General features: G+C 46.9%; 1 protein-coding gene across 9 annotated transcripts in view; it reads right to left on the reverse strand.

Annotated features, from left to right (window-relative positions):
• Nucleotides 1-2,317: 2,317 nt before the first annotated feature.
• The window catches only part of BEND7 (BEN domain containing 7), a 79,809-nt gene continuing 65,269 nt past the window's right edge, over nt 2,318-16,857 (reverse strand). For 5 of the 9 annotated variants that reach the window (XM_081820604.1, XM_081820603.1, XM_081820602.1 and 2 more), the window contains 3 exons: nt 16,347-16,466; nt 7,979-8,032; nt 2,318-6,506 (listed from right to left, as the gene is read on the reverse strand). In XM_081820604.1, coding sequence (XP_081676730.1) covers nt 6,457-6,506; nt 7,979-8,032; nt 16,347-16,466 — 224 coding nt within the window. In that variant the 3' untranslated portion in view covers nt 2,318-6,456. Of the gene's footprint in view, nt 6,507-7,978; nt 8,033-16,346; nt 16,467-16,857 lie in introns of those variants that run through there. The other 4 variants (XM_081820600.1, XM_081820597.1, XM_081820598.1 and 1 more) reach the window with 4 other exon arrangements.

The following is a 16,857-nucleotide window of genomic DNA, read 5'->3' on the forward strand; positions in this document are numbered from 1 at the left end:
GAATCATTTGAGTTACCAAATTCTCATGGGCCACACGCTGCATGTCCTGTGTGGGACTACTGACACAGTTTCTCCGCTGTTGATGAAGAGTATCCGTACAGGGACAGAGGAAGGGCATGGGGTCTAAGACTACGGGACAGAAGAAGGGAGAGTGCAGTACCCAACATCCCTCATCTGTCACAGTCCACCCTTTCTCGGGGAGAGGGATGTCCTGAAAGTGTCTTCACCAGGGCCTGAAACCTTCATGGTCTTACAGGTAAGGTCTCTGACCTCGTGAGGCTTAGATGCCGGTGGAAAGCAGGCCATAAACAACCACGTCGTTAAGCAAGACAGTGTCAGAGAGTGGTAAGTGACAAGAATGCACTGAGCCTGTGACCTGATGGGGACCAGTGGCTGCTTATAAGCCGCCGGTCAGGACTTGCTCTGTGCTGATGTTTAGCTGAGACTCGAATTACGCTGAATGAAGGGTGCTTCAAATCTTGATTGCCTCTAGTCTGGGCCGGAGCTCCAAGTTCAAGTTCCTTCTCCAGTTCAGGAGCACACTGTGCCTTATCTGCTGGTGTTTCCTCCCGGCTCACACTTTGTGACGGTCCTGGTGGGCCCTATGCACACGGGGACTTTGGCTCTCTGCTCTACTGGCCTCTAGAACAGCACCAGGCCCATCCTAAGTGTTCAGCACACACGTGAATGAATGAATGGATGGAGTAACCTCGCACACGAACGCGTCTGTCACTCTTCTCCCAATGGCTTCTCCCCATGCTCCATACCTTAGGGAGCACAAGGGACACTGAGGTTCCCCAGCCAGAGCCCCCTCTCCTCCCTAGAGCTGCACTTCCCTCTCCACCCCAAGCTAGTGAGTCACCGAGTCCCGCTGGTTCTCTTTCTTCTGCTTGGGCATTGGGGCTGTGTCCTCATGGCAGCTCCATCTATCCCTAGCTATTCCCACAGCTTCTCAATGGGACTCCCTGCTTGAGGCTTGTCCCTGCCCCGTCAGTGTACCATATTTCAGCCAGACAGGTCAATACGGCATATGAATCTGATCAAGATCTCTTAGGGGGCCTCAGTGGTCCCCGCCCCCCACCCCCTCCTGCCCTGCGTCTTCCCAGTCTCTTGGGATGGTCTGCGCGGCCCGGCATGTTTGGCACCTGGCCAGCCTCCCCAGCCTCGGCTCTCACTGCTCTTTCCCTTGCTTCCGAGCCCCTGCCCTCGGTGGGTGTTCAGTAAACGGCTGAGCTGGACTCAAGGTGCAGCTGGGGAAGGAGCCAGCCGCCGCTCCCAGTCACTCCTTGGGGGGGGGGGGCAACTGAGGCAGCGTGTGAGCTTTCCGTCCACGGGGACAGGACACAGTCCCCTTCCCAGTGGCGCCTCCCGTGGTGCACCTGGGCCCCTCACACTGCAACCCTTCAGGGCTGTCAGTCGGTCGGGTGACACATAAATGTGTGGGAGCGAGGGCATCCTAGGGCCTTGGGCCAAATAACATGATGCGGGCCCCCTCACAGATCGTTCCGCGGCCCAAAGGGCCGCACGGACTTCTAGAAGCGTCGCGGGGCAGGCTGGTGTCGGGCTCCCAGCTTCCAGGAGGTGCGGGTACGTGAGACGCTCCAGCTGGCTCTAGTTTGGGTTTTCTTGTTTTTGCAAGCCCCTCGCCCTGCCGCCTTCTCACCGGCGACCCAGCTGCTTTCTTCTGTGGTCGCTCTTGCTCACCCCCCACCCCACGCCCACCTCGCTGGCAGCTGCAGAATAGCTCCGGGCCCTCCCAAGCCAGGCCCCAGACCCCGAGGAGAGGCCAGGAGAGAACTGACAGACCCGCCTTAGGGGTACTCCAGGCCGGGGGGGGGGGGGGGAGCGGGAGGAGGTTGGAGGGGTAATGAGGAGCAGCGCCCTCCTGTGTTCAGAGAGGAGCATAAAGCAATTAGGTTTGACTAGCCACTTTGCACTAAAGAAGACGGATTTGTCCTTCTGATGTGGTGTTTCCATAGAAGCAGGGCTTAACCTTTTAAGTGAAGATTATAAAGCTACCTCATTCATTTAAAATTAGGCTTCGAGCCTATCCGTACTTAATGTTCAAGTGGTACATGGGGACCGGGCACAGCCATTCACCGGACTGCCAGGCACAGCCTGAGACTTTCTGTATTTGAAGACACTCTTTCTGGTGGCAATCTAGTTTGTTTTATTTTTTAAAAATTAGCTTCCTAAGGAGATGTAACTCTCTGTGTAAGATCACCCGAGTATTAATAAATACCTTTTAATTAATGATTAGCCCTGACTCCTCTTCATAAACACACGGAGGACTGGCACACAGGCACGAAACAGCACGTTCAATTAAAGTAATTTATTGTATTCTTCTGGAACGGACATAAAGAGCATCTTGGGAATTGATATCACAACACAATGTTATACACCATTTCACATCTAGCCTTGTGTTGAAATTCTTTTTAAAGAACATAGTAATTTTAAAAAATCTAAATATTTACATATTAATAAAACATATATACAGAAGATTGAGACATCATCCATAGATATGGAATATATATATATTTTTTTACTAAGAAAGCCTATAAAAAGGATTTCTGAATAAAGTCTGAACAGTAGTCACAGTAAGTAAACACAAATACAATTTTAATGTACAAAATATGATTTTACTGCTGCAGTTTTGTGATATGTATTTCCAATTTGTGGATGCATTGCACGTACTTGTGAGTTGAGCAATCCCCACCCCTCCTCAAGTATTGAAAAATCCAAGCTGTCACCCAGTCTTGGAAGGAAGTGCTTTCGAAGGTTCGTGATGCATATTTAACAGATCCCACAGTGGTAAGGTAAATGTTTCTACCTTTATTGGCAACATACTCATCTCACTGTAATAGAGTTGAAAGGTCACTAATTAATCTTTTCAATTCCCTTGAGAAATATTTCCTGCTGCGGGGCAGAAGACAAATTTTAAAACATAGGTTGCAGAAAAACAAAAGCCCTGGATGTAGGACTTCATCGGGGCCACTTGCTGACCAATGGGGCCAGTTTCAGGGAAGGGATTCCTAACAGGCCTAGAAATGTAAAACGCTAGTAACTATAGGATGTGACGGAAACCATTTCTCTGAACCTTCCTTGTAACTTCAGAAATAAGGCAAAAGACACACGGATATGAGATGGAGCTCTCTAGCAGTGAGACTGATTCTATAAGCCACGCCTGGGACCAGCTTTGTCACATTTCAGGGATGCCTCCCATCTCTCATCTTCGGCTGATGAGCTGGCCTTCGGTGGACCCCTGCATCGCCCCCGAGCTCCCCTCCGAGCTCAGGTGGGGCGGTTCGGTGTGCTACGGCATGAGTCCCTCGGACAGGGTGCCTCTACAAGAACTCTGAGCTCTAATGCTCTAGGACCTCATAAAACAGGTGCTAGGGAAATAGCAACAATTCTTTCCCCCTCCGGCTCGGCATGTCGACAGCCCAAGTTTCTTTCCGGCTGATTTTTGGCCTTTGGGTCAAGTGCCAAAGATTTTATGGTAATTTGCTTTATACAGTGAATGAGGTCTACATGCAATGTTTCTAAGTAAAACGGTATTTTTAAATTCACCATCTTTTTGGAGAAGGGAATCTGGAGGTAAATATTTCTATAAAACAAATACCCACATGGCAAGCTATCTCTTTAGTATAAACCCTTATTTTCGTATGTTGGTTTCATACGAAGTGGAGGGCGCGTGTACTAGGAGCCAAATGAAATATATAATATTAAGTCCATTTGTGGCTGGTGGCCACACGGTGCCAAAAGCCTGGACCCCGCAGTTTAAAATCCTCTGTGAAAACAGTTGTTAGGTGTCGTGTGGGTCACTGGTTTGAGTTTCTCGCCTTTTAATTAGTCATTTTGTCACTGTGTTGACACGTCTTTGTGAAAGGTCTTTCTTCCCTAAGAGTTCATAGATCATTTGCACTTACTCAGCTACACATGGCTCTCTTTAGAGGAACCAATGTTACAAATGATTTCATCTAATAGGTCAGAGCTATCCTGTCTCCCAAAACAGCGTTTTCATCTTCTAAGCCGCTGAAGGCCTAATTAACGTTGGCCTTCCCAACTGCTCCCTCAGTACTGGAAAGAGCTGTTCTCCTTTATTCTGCATCTAAGGCGTGCACATTAAAATAAGTATGCTTCAAAACTCTATATATTCACATTGAGCTTATGAAAAAAAAAAAACGAGAGAGAACTGCTTCTTTTTAGTGAACAATGAACTCACTGGTCATACGCTGGACTTTTAAAAGGTAACAAACGAGTCAACTCTCAAAATGATTTCTAAAAATCTTAACACCAAATTGGAGGCTTGATCATCACATACGACAAAGAAAGTATACGAAAACTATTCAAATGTGATGGGAAAACTTCACAGAACGCCCACACTTTGCAGGAACCTGAAATGCTACGTGGATCTCTGAGGGAATTCAACGGAAGGAGTTACATGTGCTAATGAACAGTGTCACTAAAAGGAAAGTCTAGGCAGTGAAATCTGGCTCTGTGTCTTCTGTGTTTTCTCTCCTGGTGTCAAATATATGACCTACAACAGAGACAAGACAATGAAGGGGGGCCGCTTCTCTAAAGGAGACTTGTACACCTTCTAGGACGGGGCTAGAGGCAAGGAGGCTGGCTCGGTGGAGACCCTCGCTGATGAAGTATCTGTTTCACATTTAAGTCACTAATTTTTCAGCCAAGGCTTTAGTTGTGAGCACTGTTAGCCACTGGAAATTTGTACTGATTATTTTTACAGGAAAGTCCATGACTGTGTGTTACTATTGGAGTATGTCCACATACTGTCCAGGAATAGAATATGGCTAAATAAAATACAGTTTACCTGTAAGAGAGAACATGATGCAGCTATTAAAATGATGTGTATGAAGATTTGTGAAAAGTGGAAAATGCTTGTGAGGTTGAAAAAAAGGAAAAAAAAACCCTCAGGAAACAAAAATTTTACATATTTGGGTCTCCATTGTGTAAATAAAATAGAAAAGTCTGGGGAAAAATACCCAATAATGGTTGTCTGAGTGGTAAAATTAATTTATATTTTCTTCCTTTACTTTTCATTAACTGTTCAGAAGTATGTCAAAGATGGCCAATTTATGACAAAAATTGCTAGGCCCAGGTGAGCTCTGCGCTACCCTCTTTCAAATGAAGAAGCCTCCTTTGTAAATTTTAGAAAGCACTGTTTCAATTTTACTTTCTCTGTACTTTTTTTTCCTCCCCAGCAGAGTGTGTCCCCCAGTCGCGGGCGGGTCTCGGGCCATCAGAGCGCGCTGCTCACGCTGCCTGCCCCACGCAGGCCCCGGGGCTCCCTGAGGGCGGGTATTGGTTTCCAGAACCTGACCACGCTGATTCTTGGGAGCTGCTCCAACACGCTTACTGACAGGGTTGTGAGGGAAAAGGAATGAAGAAAACCCGCTCTTATTCTTGTTAAAACTAGACCCGCAGAAGGTTGCTGAAGTGTAGCGACTGAATCAAACATCGGCGGCCTGGCTGACCGCACCCCGGACCTGCTCAGTCCCCGTTCGTAGACGCGCTGAAGGGTTACCCCCCTCTCCCCGCCCCTCCCCAACACACACGGATTTGGAAGGAGGAAAAAGACCGTAAAACAGGTAATAAAAAAGGTGTTGCTACATCTTTCAAAAGGACCCACGGTCGGCAGCTGAGATCACCCAGAGAAGGAAGGTCTGACCAGTGAGTCTCAAATGCAAGGGTCAAGCCACCGGTGCAGGAGAGGTGCACTTCGCCTCTGCGGCGGCCTCCTGCGGCAGAGGTGAGGAGGGAGGGCCAGCAGTGGTGCTCTTTGCAGAGACGCTGCCCAGACCGGGGCTTTTACTTTAGAGGCGATCCAGACACGCTACTCTAACCAAGATGATGTAATTCCGATACTGTGACATTTGAGCACCAATCTGCGACTTCTTTTCCCCTTTTCTAAGTGATAAACGGTATGATTTATCATGCTGTGCAGTAATCTGCATCAAACGCCAAGAGTCTAGTGGAGAGACCTGGCTACTCCTACTGTGTCCGTCAGGACCTCACGACCTCGGGCAAGAACTGAGAAAGAGCTGCAGTAAGTGAGTTTCAACTGCAGAGGACTTCAGGTAGGCTTACGACAGACATTCTAATTGTGAAGACAGACAGTGGAATGGAATCCTAAAGGGATTAGTACATCCATCGACTCTTAGGATCTTTAGGAAACATGCAGAGAAAAGCTGGCTTTGGCTTAGGTATGAGAAAGCTATGCGGTAGAAGGGCTGGAAGTCGAGAGGCCGGGCTCCGGCCAGGCCACCAACCAGCTGTGAGACCTTGAGAGAGTCATTTAGGGTTTCTGGGCCTCAGGCTTTTTTACCTGTAAAATAAAAGGACTGGATAAAAAGGAGGGAGGGGACTAGATGATCACTAATGTTCCTTCTTTCTCAGATTCCTGGAAATTCTTTTCAGTTCCATGAGGTGGTTCTACCATCCCGGGTTCAATTTCCTCATCTGAAACATCTCTCTGCCTCCATCTTCAGACAGGAAAATGCAAAGGTATTATTTCAAGGGGAATGGCTTTCAAATAATAACAGCAGTACCGCTAATGATAACAAAGCCCATAGGGTCAGGAAGATCGTGAGGAAGGGCAGTACCTCGGCCCTGGGGGCGCCGGGGAGGAAGGCGGGCTTCCTCCAGACCACCTCCTGAAATGCACGGAGCCATTACTGGGAGGAGTAGTTGGTGGGTCTGCTGGGAGTGGGCCAGGTGTGATCAGAACAAGGCTAATGCGAGCTGTCCTGACGGACAAGGACACTAGGGGAAGGAATAGTAGAGATCATGCATCTCCATTATCTTAACTCATAAATGTGGAAACATAGCCAAACAAGCGGAGTTTTAGATTCCCTTTCGTATGAGGGCCGCATCTGGTAAGGACTTGAGGTAAGCAGGCCTTTTTTGTACTAGGGGCCGCAGTTCCTTTATGTGACCATCGATCTGTTGCTTAGCTACGGAGTGACCGGGAAAGCCAGGCGTCATTTACACAGTCGGGGCTTTCTCGCTGTCCTGACCCGTGCCTGTCCCACGGCTGGGAACTCTGCTCTCCTTACCGTCCTGGGACAGGTGCTGCGGTGAACACGCGACTCAGCAGTGCTCCTACAAGGACTAGCTCTTCCACTTCTATTGGCCGGATTGTACTTAAAACTTATCACCCTAAATCTGGAGTTGGGCTTTTTCCCTTAGAGGGTTTTTTGGGGTGTCTGGGTTTTGCAGGCAGAAAATCGTCAGGTTGACTTTGGAGGGCGGTCAATAAAGAGTCCTGCCAGCAACTGAGGGAGTAAATTGTCGCATGGCCCAGGGATGGGGCCCCGTCCCTCGGGCTCTCAGGTATAAGCTGACACAGAGCCAGGAAGCCGGGGTTGGAGTCAAATACTGTGAAGTCGGAATTATGTGCGTGGCTTCCCACTGTAGCAGATGTTGCAGGCTGATTTGCTTCTAGAACAGGGAATACGTGGCCATCCATAGGGACTGGCTTATTCAGTCACTCGCATGCGAGGAACCAGCCTTTCTTCATATAATGTGTGCCCATTATATGAAGAGCCATGACTGCCTCTCAAAACCCCCTTGAGGGGAGGTGGACGAGGACAGACCGGACATGAATTTTATCATGAAACTGGTGATCCTTGTTCTAGACAGCAATATCATTTCACGTTAAAGTCCTCTTAACGTCCACAGGTTTTGGGAGGCACGATGTTGTGACACTAAGTTCTTAGAACCTGCTGTTCTGAGGCTCTTGAGAATATGAGACAGTGTGAGAAAAACGGAGCTTTTCAGACTCAGTGTAAAAATATCTCTCAACACAGCGCACTGAGAACCTCTGATTACTAGGGTCTGGGCCAGAAGCCGTCTGCTCAAGCATCTGGATCTCTGACGTTACAAACATTTTCAATGCAAATGTTTTCATGTGCTGTATTTTCCAGCGGGTGATGAAAATGTAAATGTGTTTTACCTGTTGGTGGTAGGGAAATGCTGTCCAGTCTTTCATCACCGTCAGCTACCTCTGCTGGTTACAAACATAAAACACAAATCTCATTAATTTCAGGGAACACATTCATTTTCCTGAATCCAGTAATACAATTTAAAAACTCCAGTAATGCATGATTGTTTCAACCTTCTTCCCCCTTTGCAGCTTCAGTTGGTTCACATTACAGACTTCAGTACCAGTAGTTAAAGTATTTTTTTAAGATAATGATATAAAATCTTTTTTCTTGCATTAAATTTCTTTTTGGTATCTTATGAACCTAATTCTGTCAATCACTGATGATTTCAGTTCATTTCCCCTTGTTTGCCTATGCTTAAATATCCACCCAGAATCTGGGGGAAATTGCTTAAGTATGATCATGGAAGGACAGAGGTCAGTGAATCCCTGTGGTAGAATTTTCCCTTGTCATCCCCAGAACCATCCCTGTGGGGGAGGCTTAGGAAATTCTGAGAACCAGCCTTTCTTTGGAGAAGATTGGAAACTCAGATCCTAGAGTTGCCCGTCTAAAACGGGCATTAGTTCAGCCATAAAGAAAATCAGAAGGAATAAGTGTATCTTCAAAAGATTCGTCACGTCTGTGTTTCAAAATGCAAACGGTTTTGCTCATGCCTGATATGTTTTAATCTCCTTAAGAGTTTTCCAAAGGTAGCTCCTTCAGTCACAGAAAACCTTGCACTAAGTTCAAAAAAGAAAGTGCTCCTATGTCTCCTGACAACTGATGGGCTCATCAGTCTCCCCAGCATGCTGGGAACAGGTCAAAACATTTCCTCAGGGCCATTTGGATAATTTTGCTAGTTGCTCTGTGCGTCCCGGGGCTGCTTCCCTTGGCAGGTGCGTGTGAGGCCAGTCACATGGGGGCCGCCATTTGCCATCACGTTGGAAGGCTGAGCCGGTGGGAAGCCAAAGTAATACTCCGCTCCTGTTTTTACTGCTGTGGCTTTAAACACAATCAGGGGGGCAGATATAGCTAGAAACACTCAAAGGCTTCCACTCCGGTTCATTCTCTGACACCTTGTCCCCAGATCGCTACATGCTGGCATCAGTGAAAGGCCCATTGTCTGCGGACCCGCTAAATCCACCGCAGAGAAAACGCTGAGAGGAGACACAATAGTCAAGACCAGTTTGGGCTGGAGAAGAGTTTCTGCTCTTCTCCTCTAAAGTGATGTTGTAGGTGACTATTTAATAACATAAAATATTTGATTCAAGTGTGAGGATAAATGATAAGACTAAAAATTTAAAAAATAGGCTTACAGACAAAATACAGGACATACTAAAATGTTAACAGTGTTTCAATCTGGATGAAAGGCTTACAGGCATTTAAAATTTTGTTGAGTTTTAAAAATCATTTTATATATTTATGAAATAATGAACATACGTTATCTTTATACTGAGACACTATTTTCTTCTAATTGGCCTGAGTGAATTTGATTAGGGAGATGAGCTACATGGTAGTCCTATCATTGTCTAGGATTTAAAAAATTTTTCAGTAATAATATCAATACTAGCAATGAGAGCCACCGCCATTTTTTAAATGTTTACCATTTACTGAGCACTTTACACACATCATGTCATCTAACTCTTAGAAAATCCTACAAGGTAGGTTGGTTATTATGCCTGTTTTAACAAAGGAAACAACCAAGACAGACAGAGGTTGAGAGACTAAGGTAATACAGGACACCTGGCTCGTTCAGTCGGAAGAGTGTGTGGCTCTTGATCTCGGGGTCGTGGGTTCGAACCCCACACTGGGTACAGAGATTATAAAAAAAAAAAAAAGAGCAAGGGAATGTAGCTAGTAAGTAGCCAAGGCTGTGAGTCAGGTTCATGCCTGCGCTCTTAATCTCTTTGCTATTAACAGTCCAGACATATATTGCATGCATCACTGTGAGCAATTTTTAAAATCTTCAACTTCTAGTTCATTTTATACTTTAGTAACTTTCTCTACATGTATAATGACTTTCTCTTTAGTTATAACAAAACCCCTCCCTTTGTAATTTAGCCATCCTCACTTTTATTTATTTTTATTTATTTTTTTAAGATTTTATTTATTTATTTGACACAGAGAGAGACAGTGAGAGAGGGAACACAAGCAGGGGGAGTGGGAGAGGGAGAAGCAGGCTTCCCGCCGAGCAGGGAGCCCAGTGCGGGGCTTGATCCCACGACCCTGGGATCATGACCTGAGCTGAAGGCAGATGCTTAACGACTGAGCCACCCAGGCACCCCCATCCTCACTTTTAAAAACCAGGCCTATGCAATCCTGTGCTCTAATAAAAACGGAATGTATACATCTGAAAAATACAAATTATCGTATGCAAATTAGCGCATGCTGGCTGCATGAACAGGGCCAAGTGTCACGGGTGAAGGACACAGCTGTGTTCCTTAAATTTAATTATAACATCTGTCTGTAACAACAAGCTCATAGTCTTTCTTCTCAGGTGACAGTCAAGTTGTGAAATTTAGAAAAGATTGAGCAAGTCCAATAAAAATTTAATAGCAGTGAAAGCTTTGCTCTTGGATCTAACACAAATAAAAAACTGTGGTTTCAAGCTCTGAGGAAATAACCTAATGAAAATGATTAAAAATCCACACTGGGAAAGGAATCATTCCAGGTACAGGAGGAAATTATTACATGTGACAAGAGCCCCAAATGAATTTCTACTTGAACTCGCAGAACCCCCTTTCAGCTCTGTGTGGGGCAGGGTGGGCTTCCCGCCACAGCGAGCTGATGAGCTCGCCCAGTTAGAGTCTGTACCTAATTCCAGGAATGGTGCCCAATATGATAAATAAGGTTGAAGATGTGGAACATCTATGAGACACTGTTTGTATTACCACTTGGACTGGGAATAATCAAGACAAAAGAACATGAGCAGGAGCAACATATTGATCCAGGCCTCTCATTCCTATCAGCCTCAGGAAGGAAAGGCAAGGGTCCCACTTTGGTGCCGCTTGGGGAGAATGAAGTGTAACAGTGTTTGACAAAATTGGAAGAGAAAGCCTATCTGGCAGGTCACTGCTGATGTGCTGTCCCTTGGTCTACCCTGGAGCCACCTCCCCTTCTCAGATGCAGAAGGAACTTGCCAAGAAGGCAGAGAAGTGTCAAGGTGCCCATCACAAACAGCTAGGTGGATCGTCTAAACCCAGTGCAGACGTGAAGATGCCCTGAGTCGAATATGATGCTGACTAGGGAACAGGGCAGACAACATCTGAGCCCGTGAGAGGCTCCCACGGAAAGGGAAGGATAGGGGAGTTGTCCACAGTTTGGATCCCACTCTGCAGAAGCAGGCGTGTCTGTGTGAAATGTGTGTGTCCTGTGATTTACTAATACAGATGCTGGGATGGTTAAGAAATGTGCTCACTGGCCAGTCTGTGGGAAACAGAAGCAGGAAAGTGGAGGAAAGTGCCCACTGTGTGCATGTGTGTTTGCTGGGGGGAGGCAGGGAAGGGAGCTCATCATAATTGGTCTCAACACCTGACACTAGGAGAAAAAAAAAAGTATGCTTATGTATAAAAGATATAGCATGAGGAAACATTTTTTTTATCAAATATAAATTTATATCAAGATCAACTTTTTTCCCAACCAGCTTACAAATGGATTTTCCCCTTGTTAAAAAATGAATGGTACGAAAACTATACGTTGAATTTGTTTCCACACTACCTTACAACGAGGAAACGAAATTTAAAGCAAACTCCCTATTTTAGTCATGTAGGCCGTTTCCAGGGTTAAAAATAACACAATACAACTGAGTAAACGTGAGGATCTAGTTGGCTTTATGAAGTGATCAGGAATCAGGCAGCATCCCATTGAGCAAACAGAGGGAGCTCCAAAGGGCTCCAGCAAAGCATGAAGGTTTTAAAAGACAGGACGAGAAAGTCATAAACAGGAAAAGGATTATTGTGGGTAAGGCCACCTTCCTTTGGGGACAAAAGGGTCTTATTAGGTGGATTACCTCATCTTGCTCTGCGAGATGGAGAGGGTCCATGTGACAGATTACTTTATTGGTGCTGACCAGAAAATTCCTGACTGACCAGTTAAGAGCACATTCCCGGGGGAGGTTGAAAGTGCAGTCAGGTTAGGAACTACGCCCCGGTCTGGTGATGCGGCCCTAGTACAAGAGACTCCATTTTGAGCCTGTGGTTCTCCTTTTACCACCAGTGTCTCTGAAAACAGCCTTCCGCAATACGCTCGATATATACTCAATATTCTCCCTCCTTTTCATGTCTTCCACCTTCAAAGGTTCCTCTTCAAACTTAAACTTTTCAGGTCCCCCAGGGACTTGTAATCCTTCTCCTCAGCTGGAGGCTCATGCTCTGTAACACAGAGCCCTCTTCTTCCTTCCTCCTTCCTTGGAGTTGACTCTGTCATTCCTGAGTTAGTAGCACTGGTACTCTGGATTCATACAGTTCTTTTCCCTCAAGCTCCCAAGTTGCTCCAAGTATTTCTCACATTTTCCCATTTCCTCTGTCCACCCGCCGTGGAGCAGGCAGAGACCAGGCCGCTTCTGTGGGTTCTAGGCAGAGGAACTGAAGCGCACGAACATACTGACCCACCTCCGGCTAGAAGTTGGTGTCATTCTTGGGACCAGTGCGTGGAAGAACCAAAAGGTAGCCAAGTGGCCAGTTCCTGGGGTTCTTTGGCCCTTCCCCTCTCTTTTGGGCTTGCAGAGTATGAAATTCAGGTCTCTTCACTATGGCAAATTTTAGATTTCTCTCAGGCCTGACTGCTCTCCTTAGCGTCTCTGTTTTTTGGCCTCAACAATTTCCCCAATAGGCAAATGAAGTTCCTACATACCCAAACAGTCAAGATCGCCAAGGTAGAATTTCAGCAACACAAGACCAACTTAATAGTGTATACTAGCAAAGACACCATTCAGGCTTAATAAATGAAATTTCACTTGGGATATGAAACCGAGGAGACACAGCACCCAACAGGGCATCAGGGCTCAGTAAGGGGTGATTTGCTGTGTACTCTACTGGACAGTTGTCATTGTTAACACCCGTCATTCAACTGTGACCCTTTCCCCCCAACCCTTTCCTGGAGCCTGAAGTCTAAGGAGGCTGAAGTAATAAAAAGGGGCCTTTGTGAGGCAAGTAAGGCTGAGGCAGAAAACCTTTAGCATAAGAAGAGGTAAGAGACCCACCAGGGGAGTTAATCTTCCTAAGTATTATTCAGTGAATCTACCCTGAGTGAGGTCAGGCTACTGTGACTCAAGACTCTGAACCTTTGGGGGGAGGAAGGGAGAAGAGAGGAAATCAGGAGGGGACTAAGGAGGTAGGGTGCAGAGAAGGAAATGAGAGAACGCGCTTGAGGAGGAGGAAAGAAGGGGAACTCAAGGACGACCACGTGAGCACCACAGGGGTCCCCAGGAATCCTAGGGACCTCGTCCCCAGGGACAGAGCTCAGGGATGTTGCCATCCTGTGGATTCTGGGGGCCATGGCATAAGTATTTGAATGTCAAGTAAGGAACTGATAGAATATTATCCAAGATCTCATGTGACCAGGATGAGCTGAACGATAAGACCTTTTCGTTGTGGATTACTGACTCTTCTTTTCCACTGACTGATTTGTTCTGTTCATTCACCAAATAGTCTTGTGTGTCCACGATGTGCCACACGCATGGGATGGAAACACGACTCAGATGTACCCTGCTCCTGGGGATCTCAGGGTTGGTGGAGGAGACCGGAGTGCCATTATTCTGGTGGCAGAAGACCAAAGAGCTGGGCCACCTAGGAAGACTCCAGGAGGAAGTGTCCTTTAAGATCTGTGACAAGAGGAGGTGCTGTTTCCCAGGCAGAGAGCCCAGCACGGTTAAGAACAGGGAGGCGTCTGGTGAGGTGGGGGCAGGAGAAGGGCCGGGCCCGCCTCCAGGCCCATGGCAGGGGAGGAAGTGGGCAAGGAGGGTGGGGCTGGCTGTCAAGGACCGCGCCTGCCATGCTGAAGGGGGTGTGCAGAAGGGGTTGTAGCTGGGGAAGACCAGAAGCTAGAGGAAGTATCTAATTCTCAGAGAATGAAGTCTAGGGTCCTGGGACACAGACATGTCTGGAGCTGCACACTGGTGAGCCATCGATGGTGGGACGGTTCAAGTCCTGGGTGAGGTGTTAGAATAACAACAGCACCAAGAATGGAAAGCAAGCCGCTGGCTTTCGGAGGTGGGCCCAGGAAGTGGGGGCTGTGGACTAACCCGAAGGCAGTGTGGGAGAACGGGGAGGAGAAGCAAAGACAGGGAGGCCCCAGAGCCCAAGGGAAGAGATCCCATGGAGTCAAAATCAACAAGCAGGTCAAGTGGAGTGTTAATGTAAACAGAAAGTGAATCTGATCATCCCACCCAAATGCAGCAGGAGTTTCTGTACGGGGGGTGGGGCCAGGGGGCAAAGGTAATGGGTTCTGAAGTGAACAGGGACAGGGAAGCCAACTCAGGCAAGGCAAACCCTTTGGGAGGAAATCTGACCAACACCGTCCAGGAGAAAGAGACAGTGGTGGTTTTAAGAAATGGCAGGGATAAAGGAATAGTTCTGCTTTGTTTGGGGTTGGCCAAGGGAAGGAGGGTAAGGGCATGAACATTTTTTGAGCATTACGTGTCAGCTCTATATTAGTGGCAATACTTAACATTGTCTGATTCTAGCTCTGAAAACAGCCCTGAGACAAGTATTAGCCCTGTTATACGAATGGAGAGCCTGAGGCTCAGCTAAGGTCCCAGGAATTCGGAAGTGGCAGATCGGAGCTGGGAAGTCAGACCTGTTCTTTGCAGAGTGCCCCCGCTGCGTTCATTTGCGGTGGTTTGTCGATTAAGAAAAAGAAGGCAGAGGAAAAGGAGAGCCCTGGGGGAAGGGCGAGTGTATGATTTATTTATCATCCAAGCCCGAAAACCTGCGCAGGCGCAAAGGGCGTACGTAACTAGCAGTTATGCGGGGACAACAGGAGCAGGGGGGACCGCGGGGCACACTAGTTTTGTTTATGGAGACATTTACGTAGGACATACGTCTGGAACCTCGTGACAACTGCGAAGCAGGCTTTTTCTGTCCCTTCGTGATAGAGACACTGAGGACTGGGAAGCTGGAGTGACTTGCCCGAGGCGCAGGGCTGCTGAGGAGCAGAGGAGAGACCCGAAAGCCAGGTCTGGACTCCACTACAACTTACTGCCTGATACAACACTACGTTTCTACTGCCGACAAATGTCACTAGTCCACTGCTCTTTATGAAGAGTGTCAATGCGTGTAAAAGGGAGCAAATGGGGGAAAAAAAGAGGAAGGGAAGATTTTAATTAAAAAAAAAAAACATCTGTGGCTAAATACTTTGGAGTCCTGATAGCTACTTTACAGAAGAGAGAGCTGTAAGGTTTTTCACCCTGAAGATGCACTCGGTCGGTCCCTTGCTGCCTGTGTCTCGCTGCACTGAGGGCGTTCCTAGTCTGTGCCGGGAGCTTTCCCCGGGGGCCGGTCACTGTTCCGGGGACCCTGGGAGCGCATGCGCGGGGTCTGCTGCAGACCCCAGCCCCTGCACGTGCGCTGCTACTCTGCTCTTCTCCGGGCCTCCATTCCAGCCAGCTGTGTGGCAGGCAGCATCTGGAAGCTGCCCCGAAACCCGCACTCCCTGCTACAGAAGCAGGGAGGCTCTGAGCAGGCCAGGCGGCCTGAGGTTTGATCGGAATCTTCTGTTGGTTTAAAAAAATAACATCTAGAGGTTTGTGGCCTCCTAGAGATGATTATTATTAGACGATGGCAGAAAACTGACCTCAAAGGAATGCTTCACTGGTAAATCGGCCCACTGTCATTTGAGACCTCAAATGACCAAATGTAAATAGTCATAATTCAACTGGTATTCACGTTCCTGGGTAAAATCATCTCAGAACTGCCAAAGCCAGATTTGAAAAATATCTATGTGACTTAAAACCCCTTTGTCTATTTCATGTGGTGTTGCTGGTAGAAGAATTGTTTTTTTTGTTTTGTTTTGTTTTTTTTACTTCAAGCAACTGGTACTTTTTATAAAGTCATGCAGCTCCAAACAAACAAAACTCAAGCAAATAGAAGCGGATCACAAAAGAGAGACCCAGCCTCACAGGGAAGACACACAAGGCCATGAACGAGATGAGCAGTCTTCTTCATTTGTACTAGTAAAACGTAAATGGCCTGACATAATAATGTTTGCTACTTAATCTTCAGGTGAATTTCAAAACTCACTGGAGTAAGACTTTAAAATGCAAAACCACGGCACATTCTATAGAACTTTTCCTTCAAAAGACAAAAGGCAAAAAAGTGCCCTAAAGCAGAGGATTGTACTTTGCCACATCTGAGAATTCAGGAAAGGGCTGCTGGTGACTCTCTTCCAGCAGCTGATTCATACCTGAGCCTCTTTTTAACCTTCTTCTGGCCAGTTTGATTTGATCCTGCAGAATCTGCACCCAGTCTCTCGGGCCAGGAAGTTTATCCACGTGGTTAGCAGTGCAGTACTTTTCTGTGAAGACTGAGAGAAAATATGAAATATTGTTAAACACTTAAATAAAACCATGCAGATCTGAAATAGGAATTTATCCCAAGAAGAAAAAAAAAAGTGTATTTCTAAAAGTGGGTATCTTCAACGTCTATATTATGACGTTTCCTTGGTAAAGATGGAGGCTGGCGGGACCCCACTCACATACACTGGATGGTGCCTCAGAACGCAACTGGCTATATGAAACCGCTCTTTCTATCTGTTCCACATCCGTGTATATATGTCTTACGGGCAGAGGAGAAAGTGCTTCCTCGGGGTCCGCTGACACCGTGACAAAATTCAGCCAGTGGATTATTACTGTTGGTAAATTGAATCTTAGGCAAGATCACACACAATGCAAGATGACACAAAAAGATGGCATTCC

Source organism: Leptonychotes weddellii, chromosome 5 (genome assembly GCF_054177405.1).
Source record: "Leptonychotes weddellii isolate Sample4059 chromosome 5, ASM5417740v2, whole genome shotgun sequence".
NCBI classification, from domain to species: Eukaryota; Metazoa; Chordata; class Mammalia; order Carnivora; family Phocidae; genus Leptonychotes; species Leptonychotes weddellii.